The sequence below is a fragment of the Lissotriton vulgaris genome, chromosome 5, assembly GCF_964263255.1.
Source record: "Lissotriton vulgaris chromosome 5, aLisVul1.2, whole genome shotgun sequence".
Classification (NCBI taxonomy): Eukaryota; Metazoa; Chordata; class Amphibia; order Caudata; family Salamandridae; genus Lissotriton; species Lissotriton vulgaris.
Window position 1 is genome coordinate 1,910,276,347 of NC_141693.1, and position 17,748 is coordinate 1,910,294,094.

General features: G+C 47.4%; 1 protein-coding gene across 5 annotated transcripts in view; it reads right to left on the bottom strand.

Moving 5' to 3' along the window:
* Positions 1-332: 332 nt before the first annotated feature.
* The window catches only part of LOC147717698 (E3 ubiquitin-protein ligase TRIM39-like), a 660,302-nt gene continuing 642,886 nt past the window's right edge, over positions 333-17,748 (bottom strand). For all 5 annotated transcript variants that reach the window (XM_086924485.1, XM_086924487.1, XM_086924484.1 and 2 more), the window contains one exon: positions 333-877. In XM_086924485.1, the coding sequence (XP_086780611.1) occupies positions 333-877 (545 nt within the window). The remainder of the gene's footprint in view (positions 878-17,748) is intronic.

Genomic DNA, 17,748 nt, shown 5'->3' on the forward strand with positions numbered 1-17,748 from the left:
GGAGATGCAGGGCAATCCTGTCCTCTTCATGGAGCATCCGTGCTTCTTCCTGGCCTCCCAGATCCCGAATCCTGAAGCCGGTCCTGCTTCTCCTCACCTCCAGAAATAAAGGAAGAGTGATGGAAGAAAACTGCGAGGGACCACTGGATAATGAGGAATCAAATGTACTTTATTAAGAAGACCTTTACCTGGTGAGAGTAAAGTATAATTTACTTCACATAATGTCTTTAATATCTCATATCAAATTACATCATACTCGGCTGCTTTAACCAGCGTCAGTGACGTTACATGTCACTCCCACGCCTCTCTCACCGGCGCTGCTGTCAGTCTCTTCACTCCCGCCCTGTCACCGGCAGGACCCGCAGCGCCCCCGCATTCCTCCCTCCCTCGTTGAGTCCTGGACTGAAGTAGGGACGCAGGATGGGGGGGAAGGAGGCCCCAGAGAAGGTGAAGAGCAGAGACCGGTCATCCACATTGTACACCGAGAGCCTGCCCACCTCATAGTCCAGGAAGAAACCCACAGCCCTGGGGGGCGCACGGGGGGTCAGGAGGGTGGGAGGGGAGGTGAGAGCTTTATATTCACCATCTCTGAGATACACTGCCCAGACCCCATACTTAGGCGATATAAAGAACTCCCCCTTCCTACTCACAGCCTCGTCACACACCCCCAGGTCCCAGGCCGTCTTGTCCCCCACCTCCACCTCCCAGTAATGCCTCCCGGAGCTCAGCCTCTCTCTCCCGAGGACATTGACCACAGGATCGAATCTCTGGGGCGTGTCGGGCCGACCCTGGGCTCTGTCTCCGCGCCTCACGCTCCTTCCGTCCTCGGACAGGATGAGCCTCCGATGAGCAGTGTCCGGATCCAGGGTCACCGCAGCTGAAAGAGAGAAGCAGAGACCAGAGGTCAGTTCATGTCATGGCTCCTAGTGTATCCTGGGGGCAGTGGGGGCTCCCAGCCTCTCATGTCTTTGCCTCCAGTTATTAAACAGACCAACGGGTAATTCTCTCTGCTGCTGGGCTCCCCACAGGGGCCAGACTCCTTATGTGACCCTCATATGTACATGCAGCAGATGTCACTGGTCTGGTACAAGACATTTGTGTATTCAGAACTGGCCCCTGAGGACCATCTTTGTATTTTAAAATAAAGAGTTTTCGGCAATACCAGAGTGTGTTTTGTAAATTTAAAAATCATTATTTTCATTCCGCACCAACGGAACCCACATGACAAAAGAAAATGAGCATAATTCAGAGATTCTGTGAAAACAGTGTTTGTTTCCAGTGTTTCAAAACCCGAAATCCTAATATTGTGCGAGTTAAAGTGAATTTCGTGAGTGCGGTATCAGCTTCCATTACAAGTATCTCACCAGGGAGGCTCACCCCACCTATCATTAGCGCAAAGAACACCTGTCTCCACACACAGTCCACCGGCTCTGAAGGATGTGAGGCAGATTCCACACACCCTGGAGCTCTGATACATGAACAAGGCAATTGCACCTTCCCCCTCACTCTGCAGGTAAACAACACATCCCACCAGACACCAGCGCTACGCACAAAGAGCCCGTCTCCACACACACTGAATGACGAGAGGCAGATTCCGCACCCGGTGATGCTCTGGTACATGAACAAGAAAAACAACACGAGAGCCAATGCTGAGACAAAGTTAGCCCACAAAACTGGGGGGAACAATAGGGGTTTGAAAAAAGCAAAACCACCTGCTTGATTTCTTTTAGCAATATATCAAGATTTATTCTCTTTCAAGTTATTTTTTGCTTTGTTTTTTATGAGTGCAAGGGGAAGCAAACAGTTTCATATATACAATAAATACAAAAGTACAAAACATGAATATTTCAGTCATTCAATCAAGCATGGCCGTCCAGTCATACACAAACATTCATACACAAAACAACATCATCAGTGAACAAAAAGAAACAAGAAAATCCAAATGGAACCACGTATTGGTCAAACATAAATTGGAGAGAATCCCTCTGGATAATGCAGATTTTTCAGTCCTTTAAGTGTATTTACACGGGGAGAGTCGTTCTCACAACAAACTCGGAGATGTTCTGTCTTTAAAACAGCAACTAAAGACCAAATACGGGGGTAGAGTGGTCGACGCGTTTCGAACCCCACTTATTAGGGGGGTTCTCCTCAGGACCAAATGGTTCTGCAAAAATAATAAAAAAGGGTGCTTAGGGGGGAGTGTTCAGACACGATTAAAATAGAGAGACTCAAAACCCAGTGGGAACCACATCCTACCTTAGCCAATGGACCAAAGAGTCATCAATATTCAAAAAGCGGCAGATCAAGATGGTAGAAAGTAGAATGCTCACAGTGGCTAGAATCAAAAAGAAATGCGTGTGCGGTTTTAGTATAAAGCATTCGCTATGACTCATTCAAACTTTGTTTCCCTGAGCGAGGCTCCTACCTGCGCTTCATCCGGCTCAAGGCTTGCCGGAAAGTCCCTGCTTGTCCTTCGTTCTGGAGGAACGATGTTCAATTTTCTGAAAAAAGGACGAAGGGGGGCATAAGTCAAAGTGGTAAATTTACGCGGGGTTATCTAGCTGTCGCGTTGTTCTCTAGCTGTCGCGTCAGCCTGGGGACGTACCGATGGATAACAGGCGTCTGTCCTTGTTTCCAGTATGCGAGTAACGGAGAATTCGCTGCCGGTTGGAAGGACAACTTCCTGTTAAATAGCCCCCTGTCATTATGGGACTTGTAGTTTTTGGATTCCGCCGGGAACTATAAATTGGAAGAATGCCAAAAGGTATCTAGACTGAGCCCAAATTGGCGAATAGATTTAGCTGGGATTTCTGTAAATTTCAGCAATCTCATTTAGGCCTTTGGACGCTGTGTTAAATTTCATAATGAGTAAAGCCTCACGTTGGGACAATCTCGCGTCCACGTCTCCTCCTCTCGGATCCTTCTCGATTTTTGAGAGTACTGTCCATTTCAGGTCAGATTGCTCATGTTTCATCCTGGACCAATGGTTGACCAGTGGGGCATTTTCCACCCCTTTCCTGATCCTAGATTTGTGCTGGGTGATCCTGTTTCGGACTTCCTGTGTAGTTTTCCCAATATACACCAAAGGGCACGGGCACACAATGGCGTAAGAACAATTGTTACTTACCTGTAAACAGGTGGTTCTCCAGTATTGGTGTCTTTCATAGATTCACATGCTTGAACGGTGAGCTCGTCGACGGTAGGCTCGTCGACGGTGAGCTCGTCGACGGTAGGCTCGTCGACGGTGGCTCGTCGACGGTGGCTCGTCGACGGTAGGCTCGTCGACGGTAGGCTCGTCGACGGTAGGCTCGTCGACGGTAGGCTCGTCGACGGTAGGCTCGTTGACGATAGGCTTGTCGACGGTAGGCTCGTCGACGGTGAGCTCGTCGACGGTGGGCCCCGTAGACGACAGGCTCGTCGACAGTGAGCTCCGTCGGCGGTGAGCTCCGTCGACGGTGAGCTCCGTAGACGATGAGCTCCTTAGACGGTGAGCTCCGTAGACGGTGAGCTCTGTAGGTGAGCTCCGTAGACGGTGAGCTCCGTAGACGATGAGCTCCGTAGACGGTGAGCTCCGTAGACGGTGAGCTCCGTAGACGGTGAGCTCCGTAGACGGTGAGCTCCGTAGACGGTGAGCTCCGTAGACTGTGAGCTCCGTAGACGGTGAGCTCCGTAGACGGTGAGCTCCGTAGACGGTGAGCTCCGTAGACGATGAGCTCCGTAGACGGTGAGCTCCGTAGACGGTGAGCTCCGTAGACGGTGAGCTCCGTAGACGGTGAGCTCCGTAGACGGTGAGCTCCGTAGACGGTGAGCTCCGTAGACGGTGAGCTCTGTAGACGGTGAGCTCTGTAGACGGTGAGCTCTGTAGACGGTGAGCTCTGTAGACGGTGAGCTCTGTTGACGGTGAGCTCTGTAGACGGTGAGCTCTGTTGACGGTGAGCTCTGTTGACGGTGAGCTCTGTTGACGGTGAGCTCTGTTGACGGTGAGCTCCATAGACGGTGAGCTCCGTAGACGGTGAGCTCCGTCAACATTCAGCCTCGACGCCAGTTGGCTTCGTTGACGGTTGACCCTGTCAACTATTGGAATCGTCGACGGTTGAGCCCGTCGACAGTTGGTTTCACACACGGTTGTCTTTTATGCACAATGTGTTTTGGTAGACGATTTATCTCGTCGACTGCCGCTTTCTGCTACATCCACGTGATGGCGTGGTGGCTTTTTACTCCTGCCTTTATATCTTCCTCTAAAAACTGGAGCTCTATTGCATTCACCTCCGGTGAATATTGGTTCCTATCATAGACTTTATTTAGCAAGAAGGTGTTAGACTCATGCAGAGGTCAAACTCTGTGCCGGCGGTTTTTTCGCGCCTCGACAAGAAATGTGCAGCTCCCCACTATTCAGCCTACCCTGCCTCAGTCATTATTCAGGCGGCACAGCGATTATCTTGCAAGCCAGTTGGGCAAGTATGCCACCATATGTGCTCTGACATGTTGGCGCCAGTAGCACTTATTCCAGAATCCTCCAAGCCTCACGCTTTGAAGATCCTGCAGGAGTGAGAGCGAGAGAGAAGTGCATCAGAAATGATACACTGTGAAGCGGACATTGCGTGTACAGGTGTTCCACAGCTCGCTATAGGGGCAGTCTGGGAAAGACAATTTTGCTTCAATGCTACGTCTTTCGCAAGGAGGTTCAGACTTCTATACTTCACTTGTTCTTTTGATTGAGGAGCCCTTCTGGCCAGCATGTTGATGAGGCAATGCAGACCATCTTAAAGGACACAGATACAGATACGGATTTAGAATCGCAGCCTTTTCGTGGTGCCGAGGACGTAGCTCCACGTCCTTTGTTTCAAGGGAGTTCCCTCCAGTATTGGCTCCTACAATCAAAATCAATTGCGTTACTCAAATCAAACGCAGTCACATAGGCACAGTACCAACAGGTCCTACCTAGACTATCATCGTACAACCTAGGCAAACTCTTCTAAGAAACAATGGATTACCGGGAACACACCTTTGTTCCCTCCAAAAACGTCAGAGATCTAATATCTCACTTTTACTCCACTTGGTCAAAGGTGACAGAGGACCGTTGGGTTTTTAAACGTCATGCCCAAGGGCACACTTTAGAATTTGTCTAATTTCCCTCTTTCTACACCTCCAAAGGGACCTCCTCCTTCTCATCTACGGGTGTCGTTTTCACAAGTGTCTATATGGATACAAACAGGGACCGTCGGAGTGGTTCCGAATCTCCAACAGCGTTAGGGTTTACTCTCAGTTCCTCATCAACAAGCAAATGAGGAAAGTGTTGCATGATTTTAGATCTTTGCGCAAACTTTACAAATGTTGTCCCTCAACAAAATCCTAAGTTCTTATGCCAGAACGAGTTTATAACTACTCTCAACCTCCAGGATGTCTATTTTCATGTGCCAATCCTTCCTAAGCATAGGAAGTGGCTACGCTTTACAATAGGTACAGAACTTATTCAATAAAGGTCCTACCTCTTGGATTTAGGTCCGTTTCAAGTGTCTTTAAGTACATCCTGGCACCAGTGGCAGCCTATCTACGTCTGCAAGGCATACAAATTTCTCATTCCTGAGACAACTGTATAATAAGGGCTCGCTCTTATTTACAATCAGTCCAGCACACCCAAACTTGTCAGTCACTGTTTCAAGACCTGATTTTCAATAAATCATGACAAGTCACAACTAGTACTAGCTCCGATATCAAAATTTCTCGGATCATCAATCAATACCAACCTAGCAAGGGTGTTTATCTCGCACGAACAACGGGCTTGCATCTCCCACTTGGTGGTTCTTCTACGTTGGTTTCAGGTCTCCAGTTCCTTTGTAGATCTCATTCAAATCAATCCTCGGATGCAAGAGGCCCCCCCCTTTTTGTTGGTGGGTCCAAGTAAGAAATTTGTAGAAGGGGTGTACGTTATTCCTTCCAGAAGTGCCAAATTACACAATCACCACAGACGCATCCCTTCGAGGGTTGAGGAGCATATCTCAAGGGCTGAAGGTTCAGCAGGGAATGGGAACCCTCAACAAAAGGCTTAGCACATCAATCGGCTAGAGCTAGGTGCTATCTTCTTAGCCCTCAAATCCTTTCGTGTTATCATTCAAGGAGCCACAGTATTCGTTTGCACAGACAATACCTTACTTGCACAAACAAGGAAGAACGAGGTTGGTTCTTCTATCTCAGAAAGCCCAAGAGATATGGGCTTGGGCAATATGGCACAGGATCAAACTCTTGGCTGTTCATGTGCCGGGAGTTGCAAATGTGCTGGCGGACACCCTCAGCAGGTCAACAGGTGTCCACCCACGAATAGGAACTGCATCAGCCAACGACGGATCGAATGGACCTCTTTACGACAAAAAAAAAAGAAAAAAAGAACAGCATATGCCTGTTTCTTTGCAAGCTGGCATCCCCACAGGGACTCGCAGGGGAAAGCGTTTTCGATAAACTGGTCTCAAATATATGCTTACGCCTTTTCTCCGGTACCGTTGGTTCCGAGAATTCTCCGTCAGATGAACAAAGAGCCGTATCGTTTGATTCCCATCGCCCACAGGTGGCCTCGCCAATACTGATTCACCGAACTTCTTCTCCTCTCAGAGTACGATCCAATACAGTTTCGACCAATTCCAAATCTCCTCTCCATTCAGAATGGTCAAATTTGCCATCAGATCCGGCTTCTCTAAAATTAGCAGCTTGGTGTCTGAGCACCTTGTATTAGCTCATCTGACTATCTCGGCAGATTGTAAAGAGGTACTGGCTTACGCGAGAGCACCTACTAAAGACATACAGTCTTTAAAAATAAATAAATACATAAATAATAATCTGCATTTGGTGTTAATCTGCTGGGGTTTACCCATTTCTTGCAACGCCAGACCAGATATTACCTTTTTTCTTGCACCTGGCAAGATCAGGCTTATCTCATACAACGTTGAAGGTCTTTTTGGCAGCCATTTCAAGGTAACGTCAGGATGGGTCCATCTCTCTTTATTCTTCCAGAATACAACAGTTCTTTAACCCTTTCGATGCTGATGACGAGCTCAGCTCGTCATGATGCACGGTTGAGCTGTGCTGATGACGAGCTGAGCTCGTCATGAACAATGGGAAAGTGGGGTCCTGCAGCACAGGAGGGGAAAACACCTAGCAGCCAAGGTGTTAAGGGACTACTCAGAATGTTTCCTCCTGTACGTCGTCCGCCTCCATCATGGCATTATAATGTAGTATTAGCGCAGCTCATGCGCCACCCATTTGAGCCAATTTGTAGGATGTATTTCAATTTCCTAACATGCAACGTTTTTTCTCTTTGTTAGCATTAACTTCATCTAGAAGAGTCTGTGATGTTCAAGCTCTCATTGTCAATTCACCTTTCTTACGATTCACGCCCAATTCTGTAGTGCTACGTACAAGGGGTATGCCTAAAGGTGCCTTCGGATTTTCACCTGAAAGAACCAGTAATCTTAAAGACGTTTTTCCTAATCCACAATCCCTTGCGGAGAGGGCATTTACATACTCTTGACATCAGAAGATGTTTTAAATTTCTATTTGCAAGGACCTCTGTCATTATCAAATTCGATCAACTGTTTGTTGCCTATGGAAATATACAGCTAGGACGAGCACATTCTTTAGACATAAAACGTTGTCTAAAATTCTACATTTCCAGAGCAGCCCCTTTCCGTAAATCTGATCAGCTATTTATAGCATATGGACTGTTGCGAAAAGGGCATTCAGTGACTAAACAGACAGTGGCACGATGGCTCTCTGCAGCCATATCATTTTGTCATTAGCAGGCTGACAGGCCTTTACCGAGTCCAGTTAAGGCACATTCTACAAGAGCGATGGCATCGTCCACTGCGTTGTTTGCTGGGGTGCCTCTACACCAGATTTGTCGAGCAGCGACATGGTCCAGCAGGCACACCTTTACCAGACATTATTGTTTGGAAGCTGTCAACGAAGCGGATACCGCAGTGGGGCAAGCAGTGCTTCGTCATCTGACGGTGAGCTCCGTAGACGGTGAGCTCCGTAGACTGTGAGCTCCGTAGACGGTGAGCTCCGTAGACGGTGAGCTCCGTAGACAATGAGCTCTGTAGACGATGAGCTCTGTAGACGATGAGCTCTGTAGGTGAGCTCCGTAGACGGTGAGCTCCGTAGACGGTGAGCTCCGTAGACGGTGAGCTCTGTAGACGGTGAGCTCTGTAGACAACTAAACAGGGTCCTGACTCCTAACTCAGCAAGGCTGAGCCTAAATTAACAAGAGAAACAGAATAAGAACCCTCGTACTCCGGTATTTTATGCCCTTCCAAAATTGCACAAAGATGAGCGTAATCCACCAGGCCGCCCCATAATATCGGGTTGCGACTCTCTCTTTGAACCGGTGGCTAAATATATCGATTTTTTCCTAAAACCTTTTATCGATATGATTCCAGCCCATTTGCAAGACACCACCTCATTTCTAAATCGACTAGCCAACACTACCTTCGATCGTAGAACCCAGTTATTGGTTACCCTTGACGTAGTGTCGTTGTACACACAAATACCACAAGATCAGGCTCTGGAAACCATGACTTTTTTCTTGAATAGTCGAGAAAGACCAGTAAGGGTCCCCACTGAATTCATACTGGATTTATCCCGATTTGCACTACAGAAGAATTTCTTCACATTCGACTCTGAGTTTTTCTTCCAAACCAAAGGGGTAGCTATGGGCTGCCCCTTTGCTCCAGAGCTGGCCATAATGTTTATGGGATTATATGAAGAGAAATTCATATACAAAAACAATCCTTACAGTTCCCGCATCACCAACTATATGCGGTATATTGACGACGTGTTCCTGACCTGGACTGGCAACCAGGAAGAATTGAATCAATTCATCGAATGGCTAAACTCAAGAACCATGGATATTCAATTTTCAGCTACAGCTTCCAATGAGTCCATAACATTTTTGGACGTTAAAGTGGAATCTACTAAACAGGGACTTACAACTACCCTATTTCGAAAACCATCTGATAGAAATAAGGCGTTACATTACACCAGCAACCATCCGCGCAATTTGAAACAAAACCTTCCTTATGGACAATTCTTACGAATTCGTCGTAACTGTTCAAATAAGGAAGAATACTTCAAACATGCTGGCGAGCTGAAAGAACGTCTCATACAAAGGGGTTACCCCAAAAAACTTTTGAGGAACTCCCTCAAAAGAGCCTGGTGGACTCTTAGAGAAACCCTATTGGAAAAGAAAGTCAAGAAAGATCTCAAAAGACTTGTCTGCGTTACCACATTCTGCCCAGCAGCCAACCCATACAAAAAACTGATCCTATCTAATTGGCATTTACTCAAAGATCTCCATGAGGACTTTGTGTCCCCCCCTTTGTTCGCTTACAAAAAAGAAAAGAGCATAGCCAATCATGTAATCAGAGCTGCCCTCCCTACTATTAAGGCACCAACTTTGCAAAGCCTATTCGGACTTCCACCAACCAAGGGCCACCACACGTGCGGTACTTGCACTTGCTGCAATGAAACAATTGAAGAATCTGTTTTCAGTATTAATAACATCTATTGGAAACATGAAACGTTTACAAATTGCAAAAGCAAAAATGTAGTTTACGCCATTGTGTGCCCGTGCCCTTTGGTGTATATTGGGAAAACTACACAGGAAGTCCGAAACAGGATCACCCAGCACAAATCTAGGATCAGGAAAGGGGTGGAAAATGCCCCACTGGTCAACCATTGGTCCAGGATGAAACATGAGCAATCTGACCTGAAATGGACAGTACTCTCAAAAATCGAGAAGGATCCGAGAGGAGGAGACGTGGACGCGAGATTGTCCCAACGTGAGGCTTTACTCATTATGAAATTTAACACAGCGTCCAAAGGCCTAAATGAGATTGCTGAAATTTACAGAAATCCCAGCTAAATCTATTCGCCAATTTGGGCTCAGTCTAGATACCTTTTGGCATTCTTCCAATTTATAGTTCCCGGCGGAATCCAAAAACTACAAGTCCCATAATGACATGGGGCTATTTAACAGGAAGTTGTCCTTCCAACCGGCAGCGAATTCTCCGTTACTCGCATACTGGAAACAAGGACAGACGCCTGTTATCCATCGGTACGTCCCCAGGCTGACGCGACAGCTAGAGAACAACGCGACAGCTAGATAACCCCGCGTAAATTTACCACTTTGACTTATGCCCCCCTTCGTCCTTTTTTCAGAAAATTGAACATCGTTCCTCCAGAACGAAGGACAAGCAGGGACTTTCCGGCAAGCCTTGAGCCGGATGAAGCGCAGGTAGGAGCCTCGCTCAGGGAAACAAAGTTTGAATGAGTCATAGCGAATGCTTTATACTAAAACCGCACACGCATTTCTTTTTGATTCTAGCCACTGTGAGCATTCTACTTTCTACCATCTTGATCTGCCGCTTTTTGAATATTGATGACTCTTTGGTCCATTGGCTAAGGTAGGATGTGGTTCCCACTGGGTTTTGAGTCTCTCTATTTTAATCGTGTCTGAACACTCCCCCCTAAGCACCCTTTTTTATTATTTTTGCAGAACCATTTGGTCCTGAGGAGAACCCCCCCTAATAAGTGGGGTTCGAAACGCGTCAACCACTCTACCCCCGTATTTGGTCTTTAGTTGCTGTTTTAAAGACAGAACATCTCCGAGTTTGTTGTGAGAACGACTCTCCCCGTGTAAATACACTTAAAGGACTGAAAAATCTGCATTATCCAGAGGGATTCTCTCCAATTTATGTTTGACCAATACGTGGTTCCATTTGGATTTTCTTGTTTCTTTTTGTTCACTGATGATGTTGTTTTGTGTATGAATGTTTGTGTATGACTGGACGGCCATGCTTGATTGAATGACTGAAATATTCATGTTTTGTACTTTTGTATTTATTGTATATATGAAACTGTTTGCTTCCCCTTGCACTCATAAAAAACAAAGCAAAAAATAACTTGAAAGAGAATAAATCTTGATATATTGCTAAAAGAAATCAAGCAGGTGGTTTTGCTTTTTTCAAACCCCTATTGTTCCCCCCAGTTTTGTGGGCTAACTTTGTCTCAGCATTGGCTCTCGTGTTGTTTTTCTTGTTAATTTAGGCTCAGCCTTGCTGAGTTAGGAGTCAGGACCCTGTTTAGTTGTTCTGGTACATGAACAAGGCACTATCAGCACCTTTAATCTTTCTTTGCAGGTAAACACCGCACCCATAAGGATGTGTTCAGATCCTGGAGAATGAACAGAGGCCTCCCAGCGGCGGCTGGTGGTGCGGGATGGAGCCGAGGGTGGGCCCTCTGGAGGTAAGTACACGTCAGTCTGTTCTCAAACCTACTGATAGCTGCTGTGGGTTAAAGCCTGCTCGGTCGCTGCGCCTTCTTCTACAATGTGTTCCACTCTCTTGGGTCTCTAACAGGTGAAGTGAACACAGACACATCTTTGGTGAAACCATTAAGTCGATAAAGGAAAACACTCTTATAGGGCGAGGGGGTAGAGAGGGTGGCGCAGTGGGCGCACTGAAGCCCGGGGAAGGTTATCCGTCACTTTCCAGATTAGGGTGATTTAAGGCAGAGCTTTAAATGGGCCGGTGCTCACCGGCACCGAGTGCCGCAGTGTTTTATGTTTTTCCTCTTTGAGCGCGGGAACTTCTTGGCCAAGGACTCTAAGGAGACACCCGGAAAGGACAGGCTCGGGGCCCCGGGGACAGTGCAGATGCAGAGAGTGCTGTGGAAACAGAGACAGCCATCAGGATGGAGGGAGTGAGCGAGTGAAGCCCCGAGGAGCCGCTGGTGCATGATTCAGGGGGGCTCAGGTACATTCCTCAGGGCTGTTTGGGGTTTTGGACGCCCCGCGACTGTCAGTGACTGAAAGTGCAGGTCCCAATCAGACCCTGAGCAGTCACTCACGCTGCAGGTGTGTGACCGGGGCTGACCCTGCTACGTCATGAGAAGCAGGAAGAGGAAATATAATGTATGTACAACCTGACCCCCGAGAGTGCACCTCCCGCCACCTGTCTGCGAGCAGCGGGGCCAGGGGGTGAATCAGGCACTAATCTGGGGGAGGAGAGGGGATTATTGATTCTCTTCTGGAGGCAGAAGGTGTAACTGGAATGTTTATTAATGATTGCGTCTATTTTATAAGCACATGTGGCATGCGATGAAAGGGGTTACACCGTGCGAACTGCTAAGAAAGCCACTGCCCCCACTGCTTGGCACTGATCACCATTCAGCTGGGCAGGCGATTGTGGGGCAGGCAGGTGGTCCGCCCATCATCGTGCCCACTACCAGGGTCGGATTGGGATCACAATTCGGCCCGGGCACTGACGAAAAAAGTGGCCCACATTCAAGAGGCGTGGCCCATATTTAAGGGGCGTGGCCCACATTCAAGGGGCGTGTCCCACATTCAAGGGGCGTGCCCTTTCATGAAACACCATTTGCACAGATAGGAATGAAAGTGGGAGGATACTGTTCTTGCACACAACACAGGGCCAAGGTGACAATGGCCTACATGCTGAGCAACTGAAAAAAATAGCAAGGCCCCTTTTTGTCACAAAATTATTCCAGCCCTCCAGCACAGGAGCACCTGAAAATCAGCAAAGCCCCTGCTATTACTAACCTACTTAGCCCTCCCCAGACCTTCAGCTCAGGATCACATGAACAGAGGTAAGGCCCCTGCAATTAGTAAATTAATCAACCCTCCAGGCCTTGGGAAAATGTCCTGGCAGGGGAGCACATAACACAGCTTTCTGGGTCATCCAAGGTAGCCAGGTAGCCAGGGGGGAGGCTGAGGTGAAGCTGGTGCATGGGAACTGCCTTCCCAGCGTGATCTGGCAGTTTGAGTGTTTACCATTTACTGTAGTATTACCCTTGTACCTGTGTATGGTACCCTTTTCTAACTTGCACACGTCACTTTTCTCTTGTAACACACTGTTTGCTACCTCTCACTTTTGTTTGCTTTAGATACTTGCAAAGTGCCACCATTGCCTACGTAACGTTTGTTCTTGTGCTGGAGTGTCTGCCATTAATTTCAGTATTATACCTCTACTTGTATTTTGTACGCTTTTGTAACCTGCACACATATCTCTTTTTCCTCCTGCACACATATCTCTTTTTCCTCGTTTGCTCCTCTTGTATTTTGGTTGCTCACTATTGTCACTTTTGATTCATGTAACTTAACGTTTGCTTTTGTAATTTGTCCACTTATAATTTTCTCCTCATGTATTATTGCTGTTCCTAGTGTGAAGCCTCTGACACCTTCGGGTAAGGTCCGCGCTATATAAAATCGCATAAATAAATAAGTAAAACAAAAAAATTCCAAACATCACCAGGCCCCCACAGCAAGACCCATTCTTTCTCGCCCACTATGCCCTGAATGTGAAGGGCTGTGGGCGAAGTGTTAAGACTAACACCGTTTCTGGGCTGCAAGGGCCCCAGGGGGGCCGAGGTGCAAATGGCTCAAAGGCCTGTGAAACACCTGGCCCCCAGGGAGGCCGATTATTGCCAGCAATCACCCCTCCCCAGCCCAGCCTCGGCTTGATTGCTTGGCAGGGTAGGGGTGAAGGAAGCCACACAGCTGACAATCGTCCGGCCGCACAGCGAGGCTGATTTCATTTTCTACGTCTCTGTCTCCGTGCACTCTGTGGGCCGTTTTTTTTTCTCCCCTTTCCTAGTCCACTCTCTGTGGACTGGGACAGGGGAGAAAAAAAACGGCCCACTGAGGCACCGGCCCTTCGGCCCATTCCCGAATGCCCGCCTTGCCAATCCGACCCTGCCCACTACGGTCTCTACCTGCCCCAGCCCACCCGTGTCCCAAGCGCAGCATCAATCTGGTTAAGTGACTGCGTGCTCCACTTATTCCATTGGCTTTCTACGCAGCAGCGCGCGCTGAGGCCCCCCGGGCATCCTTTACATATCTGCCCTAACACCACTTTAAGGAGTAATTGTTACGGCCATGAGCCTCGGAGGATACACCGAGCCCACAGTTGTGGGGTTTATTCCTTTACTTAACAGTTTGATGTCCAGGCACCGACACAGCTGTGGCATTATATTCCTGACTGTGGGATGAATGCCTCCAGTCTAGTTGTCATTGAGTAATTAACTCCGTCCTCAGCTTTGTGATCTGCAGCCTTGTGTCATGTCTCTGCGCCATTCGTAGTGTGCACAAATCTTACTTTTCTTTACATTTATAGGTTAACCATAGACAGGGGTGTCTAGCATAGGCCCAGAAGGGCCACTTCCAGTCCAGGTTTTCAGGCTATCAACATGAGGTAAAGGTGCAGGCTAACTATCTGAATGAAACTGTGTGAGTGGTGGTGACTGTGTGTGAGGTTTTGATGCTGTGAGGGAGTACATGTGCTGAATAGCTCTGTTGTTGCCTAGCCACGCCTTGTCACAGCCGCAGCCAGACCGAAGAATCGAGTGCGGAGCGCAGCGCGCTGCCTACGGAGTGCTGCGAACACCGCAGACGCTGAGGACGCTGAAGTCTACAACCGCAGACCCCCCCTTAGACTCTTGCTAGCCCCCCAGCCACGCGGGACGCGCAATTCACGAAGCGCGGAGCGCGGGGCCGTGCAGGGCTGCAGGTCCGCAGAACGCCGCAGAACGCTGGTCACAAGCCGGTAAAGTGAAGACACCGGCTTTCCCTCAACCCCCCACCCCGTGGAAGTAAAACAGAGGGGGTGCCAGCACGGAAAACGGCGCTACCAGGAGAGAGCAGAGGCACGCCGACAGCGGGTCAGTAGTAGGGGGGGGGGGCAGGCAGATTCTGGACTACTTGGTAGAAGCGGCCAACGGACCGAAATTAAGATAACACCTGAGGCACCTGAATGAGCAAGGAGCCAAGGATTGAAGGTGTGATACTAGTATCCCGGCCACAAAACTTGCATAGTACAAGGAGAGCAAGTATAGGGAAAAGCCGGGGAGTCACCGCAAGAGAGGACAACAAGTGCGGCAAGGCAGGCTGGCGGATACAAGGCACAACAGAGGTAAGTGAAAGAATTTACGTACTTTTTAAAATAATAAGTTAATTTTAAACAAAAATAGAGAAACTATTAACAGCAGCACTACAGATTAGGTAATAAAAACCTAAGAAATGGCACCGAAAAGAGGGCAAAAATTGCGCACAGATGATGGCCCAGAGAAGAGTAAACTATTGGAGGGCTCAATATCACTGGATGAGAGTCAGGAAAGCCAGGCCTCCATTATGGACAACAGCAAGGGGCGACGCAAGAAAAGAAAAGTCAAAAGAGCAACCAAAATCGCCCAGCAGGCTAAAAGGGGGTGTATTCAAACAACTTCCAAACAGAAAGATAACATGGCAGCGTCCAAATCTATAAAGTACTTTGTAGGGAAACACTACAAACTATAGAGCCAGTAATAAACCTGGAACTCGAGGGAGACGTGGAGGAATATGGCGTGGAGGGTGGAGAAAAGACAGGGGCAGCAGTTGTGAACCAGATAAGTAAGGATACGGGAGAACACCCCGAAGAAGAACCTCTTGACATAGAAGAAGGAAGGGAGGACCCCATATCGATAAACCTGACGCTCTTGAGCCAAAATCTCCACATATCAGCGCCTCGTCTCTCATCATCCCCAAAAATGTTCTCGCTACAATCATCGGGAAATGAAGGGTTAAGGGAAAACGAAAGTCAGAGCCAGAGCTACGTCTGGGGAGGCGCGCCAGACCAACCCCTGCAGCACCATAATGCCCAAAAATCTCAATCGCAGCAAGACGCTACAAGAACAGGTCACCCTGCAAACTCAGAAAGAAACAACACACAGGACTCGGAGCTCTCTGTAACGCCCACAACGTCTTTGGTGGACCTAATACTGATGTTACAGAAGATATTACAAGGAGGAATCCTAGAAGCAACACTTTCAAATAATGGAGTGATGAAAACTCAGAAATTGTACTTAAAAAAGATTGAAGAGGAACTAGTGGAGATAAAGAGCCAAATGCCAAATATGTTAAGGCCAATAGTTACAGCACCGCCCATTGATGAACGTGTAGAGAATGATCCGGTAGAGGCAACCGTGGTAAACCTTGCAGGGACACCTCACCCCACAGAACAAAGTATATCAAACGAATCTGCAGAGGCATTAGATAACGTATATATCTCCAGACGCCCAATGCTGATAAAAAGGCGTGGGGTGTATACAGTGGCCCCCACCAGGAATAGGGTTGGAAAGAAGCGAGCATCTAACCCAACGGCAAAGAGAAAAGGGAAGAAAATTGAGGGGGAGGCACAGTCAGGACTAAATGCATCAGCCCCGATCTTCGCACCGAATAGACCCTTGCAATCAGAGGTTAAAACAACAAGGACCCCGATAGAGCAAGGAAAAATTGGAGAAGTAAGGAGGGAAAGGAGAAACCCACAACATCTCGTACTGTGAAGCAGAATGTAAGGATAGCATCAGGACAACTCAAAAGTGGCCACAGAGTTGATAGCCCACAGGTACAGGCACTATCCGGTGCGGGAAGTAAAGGGTGGCAGTCAGGGAGAACAAAGGCCAGACAGCATAAATATGAATTTCCCAAGACAGTACAAGAGATGGATAACAATAAATGGGTATATTTGGATCAGATACAGGTAGGGAAAAGGGGAAAGTCAGAAAGAAATATGAACCCCCTAAATAGGACACAGATCTTGACCGCCTTCGCCAAATGTTGTAGCCTGAGTGGGATCAGCACTAATGACCTTCGGCAAATTGGTTTTGTAGAGAATAGGAATGGTAAAGAAATAACAAAAGTGTCACTTCACTCAGACCTGGTAAAAATGCCAATCCTGAAAGCCACTAGGGAGATAAACCAACAGGGAATAAGGATAATTCTAGAGAGGGAAGTAAAAACCCCTACAAATATCTTCCTAAAATATCATGCAGGTCTAGTGAGGAGACAAGTGAATTTATATAGAGAAAATGAAGGAAACCGTAGTTGCTTGAATATTGTAATAGATAATACAGGAAATGAAGCCTCATGGGAAAATTGGTCTCTAGGTAGTAGCCCTGTGGGAGACCCTAACGAGAGTTATACGGAGGAAGAGGTAGAAGAGGGTGGCTTAAGTGAGGTAGAATAGGACGGGGGGTGCCGCAAAGTCTAGGTCTCATAACTTGGAATGTGAATGGGCTAGGCAATGAGCTAAAGTGAGAATATATAAAGGAAATAGTAAATAAAGTGGACATTGCCTGCCTACAAGAGATCTGGACATGCAACTAAACCCCAATCATCGAGGAATATCTACAATTAAATCGCCCAGCCAAGAAAAAAAGCTTTGGTCGCCCTTCGGGGGGATAGATGACACTAATATCAACAAAAGTGCTGAGAGAAGTAACTCCGTTGAAAATGAAATGTAAATGGGTTCAATCATGTAGAATAGAACTATTGACAGTGGAAATGAAATACAAAATGCTGACTGTGATGAATGTATATATGCAGTGGGATAACGGAGCAGAGTATGAAAATGAGATGAGGTTTTTTAAGGAGGATGTTGACATCATACTAGAAAAATATGCATCAGATATATTGATAATAATGGGGGATTTTAACCACAAATTAAATCCAAAGAAGGCTGACCTCTGGAATAGAGAACTGTTAGAGGTGTATGGAATAAATCCTGCTAGCTTTCCAGTAGGGGAGATTTCGAAACAGGAATCAGAATTAGTACACGTCCTAGGAGGCAGGGTTCTCCTATGTCTGAATGGTAGAATGAAGACAGATTGTCCAGCAGGGAAGACCTTTAAAATAGGCTTACAGAACTG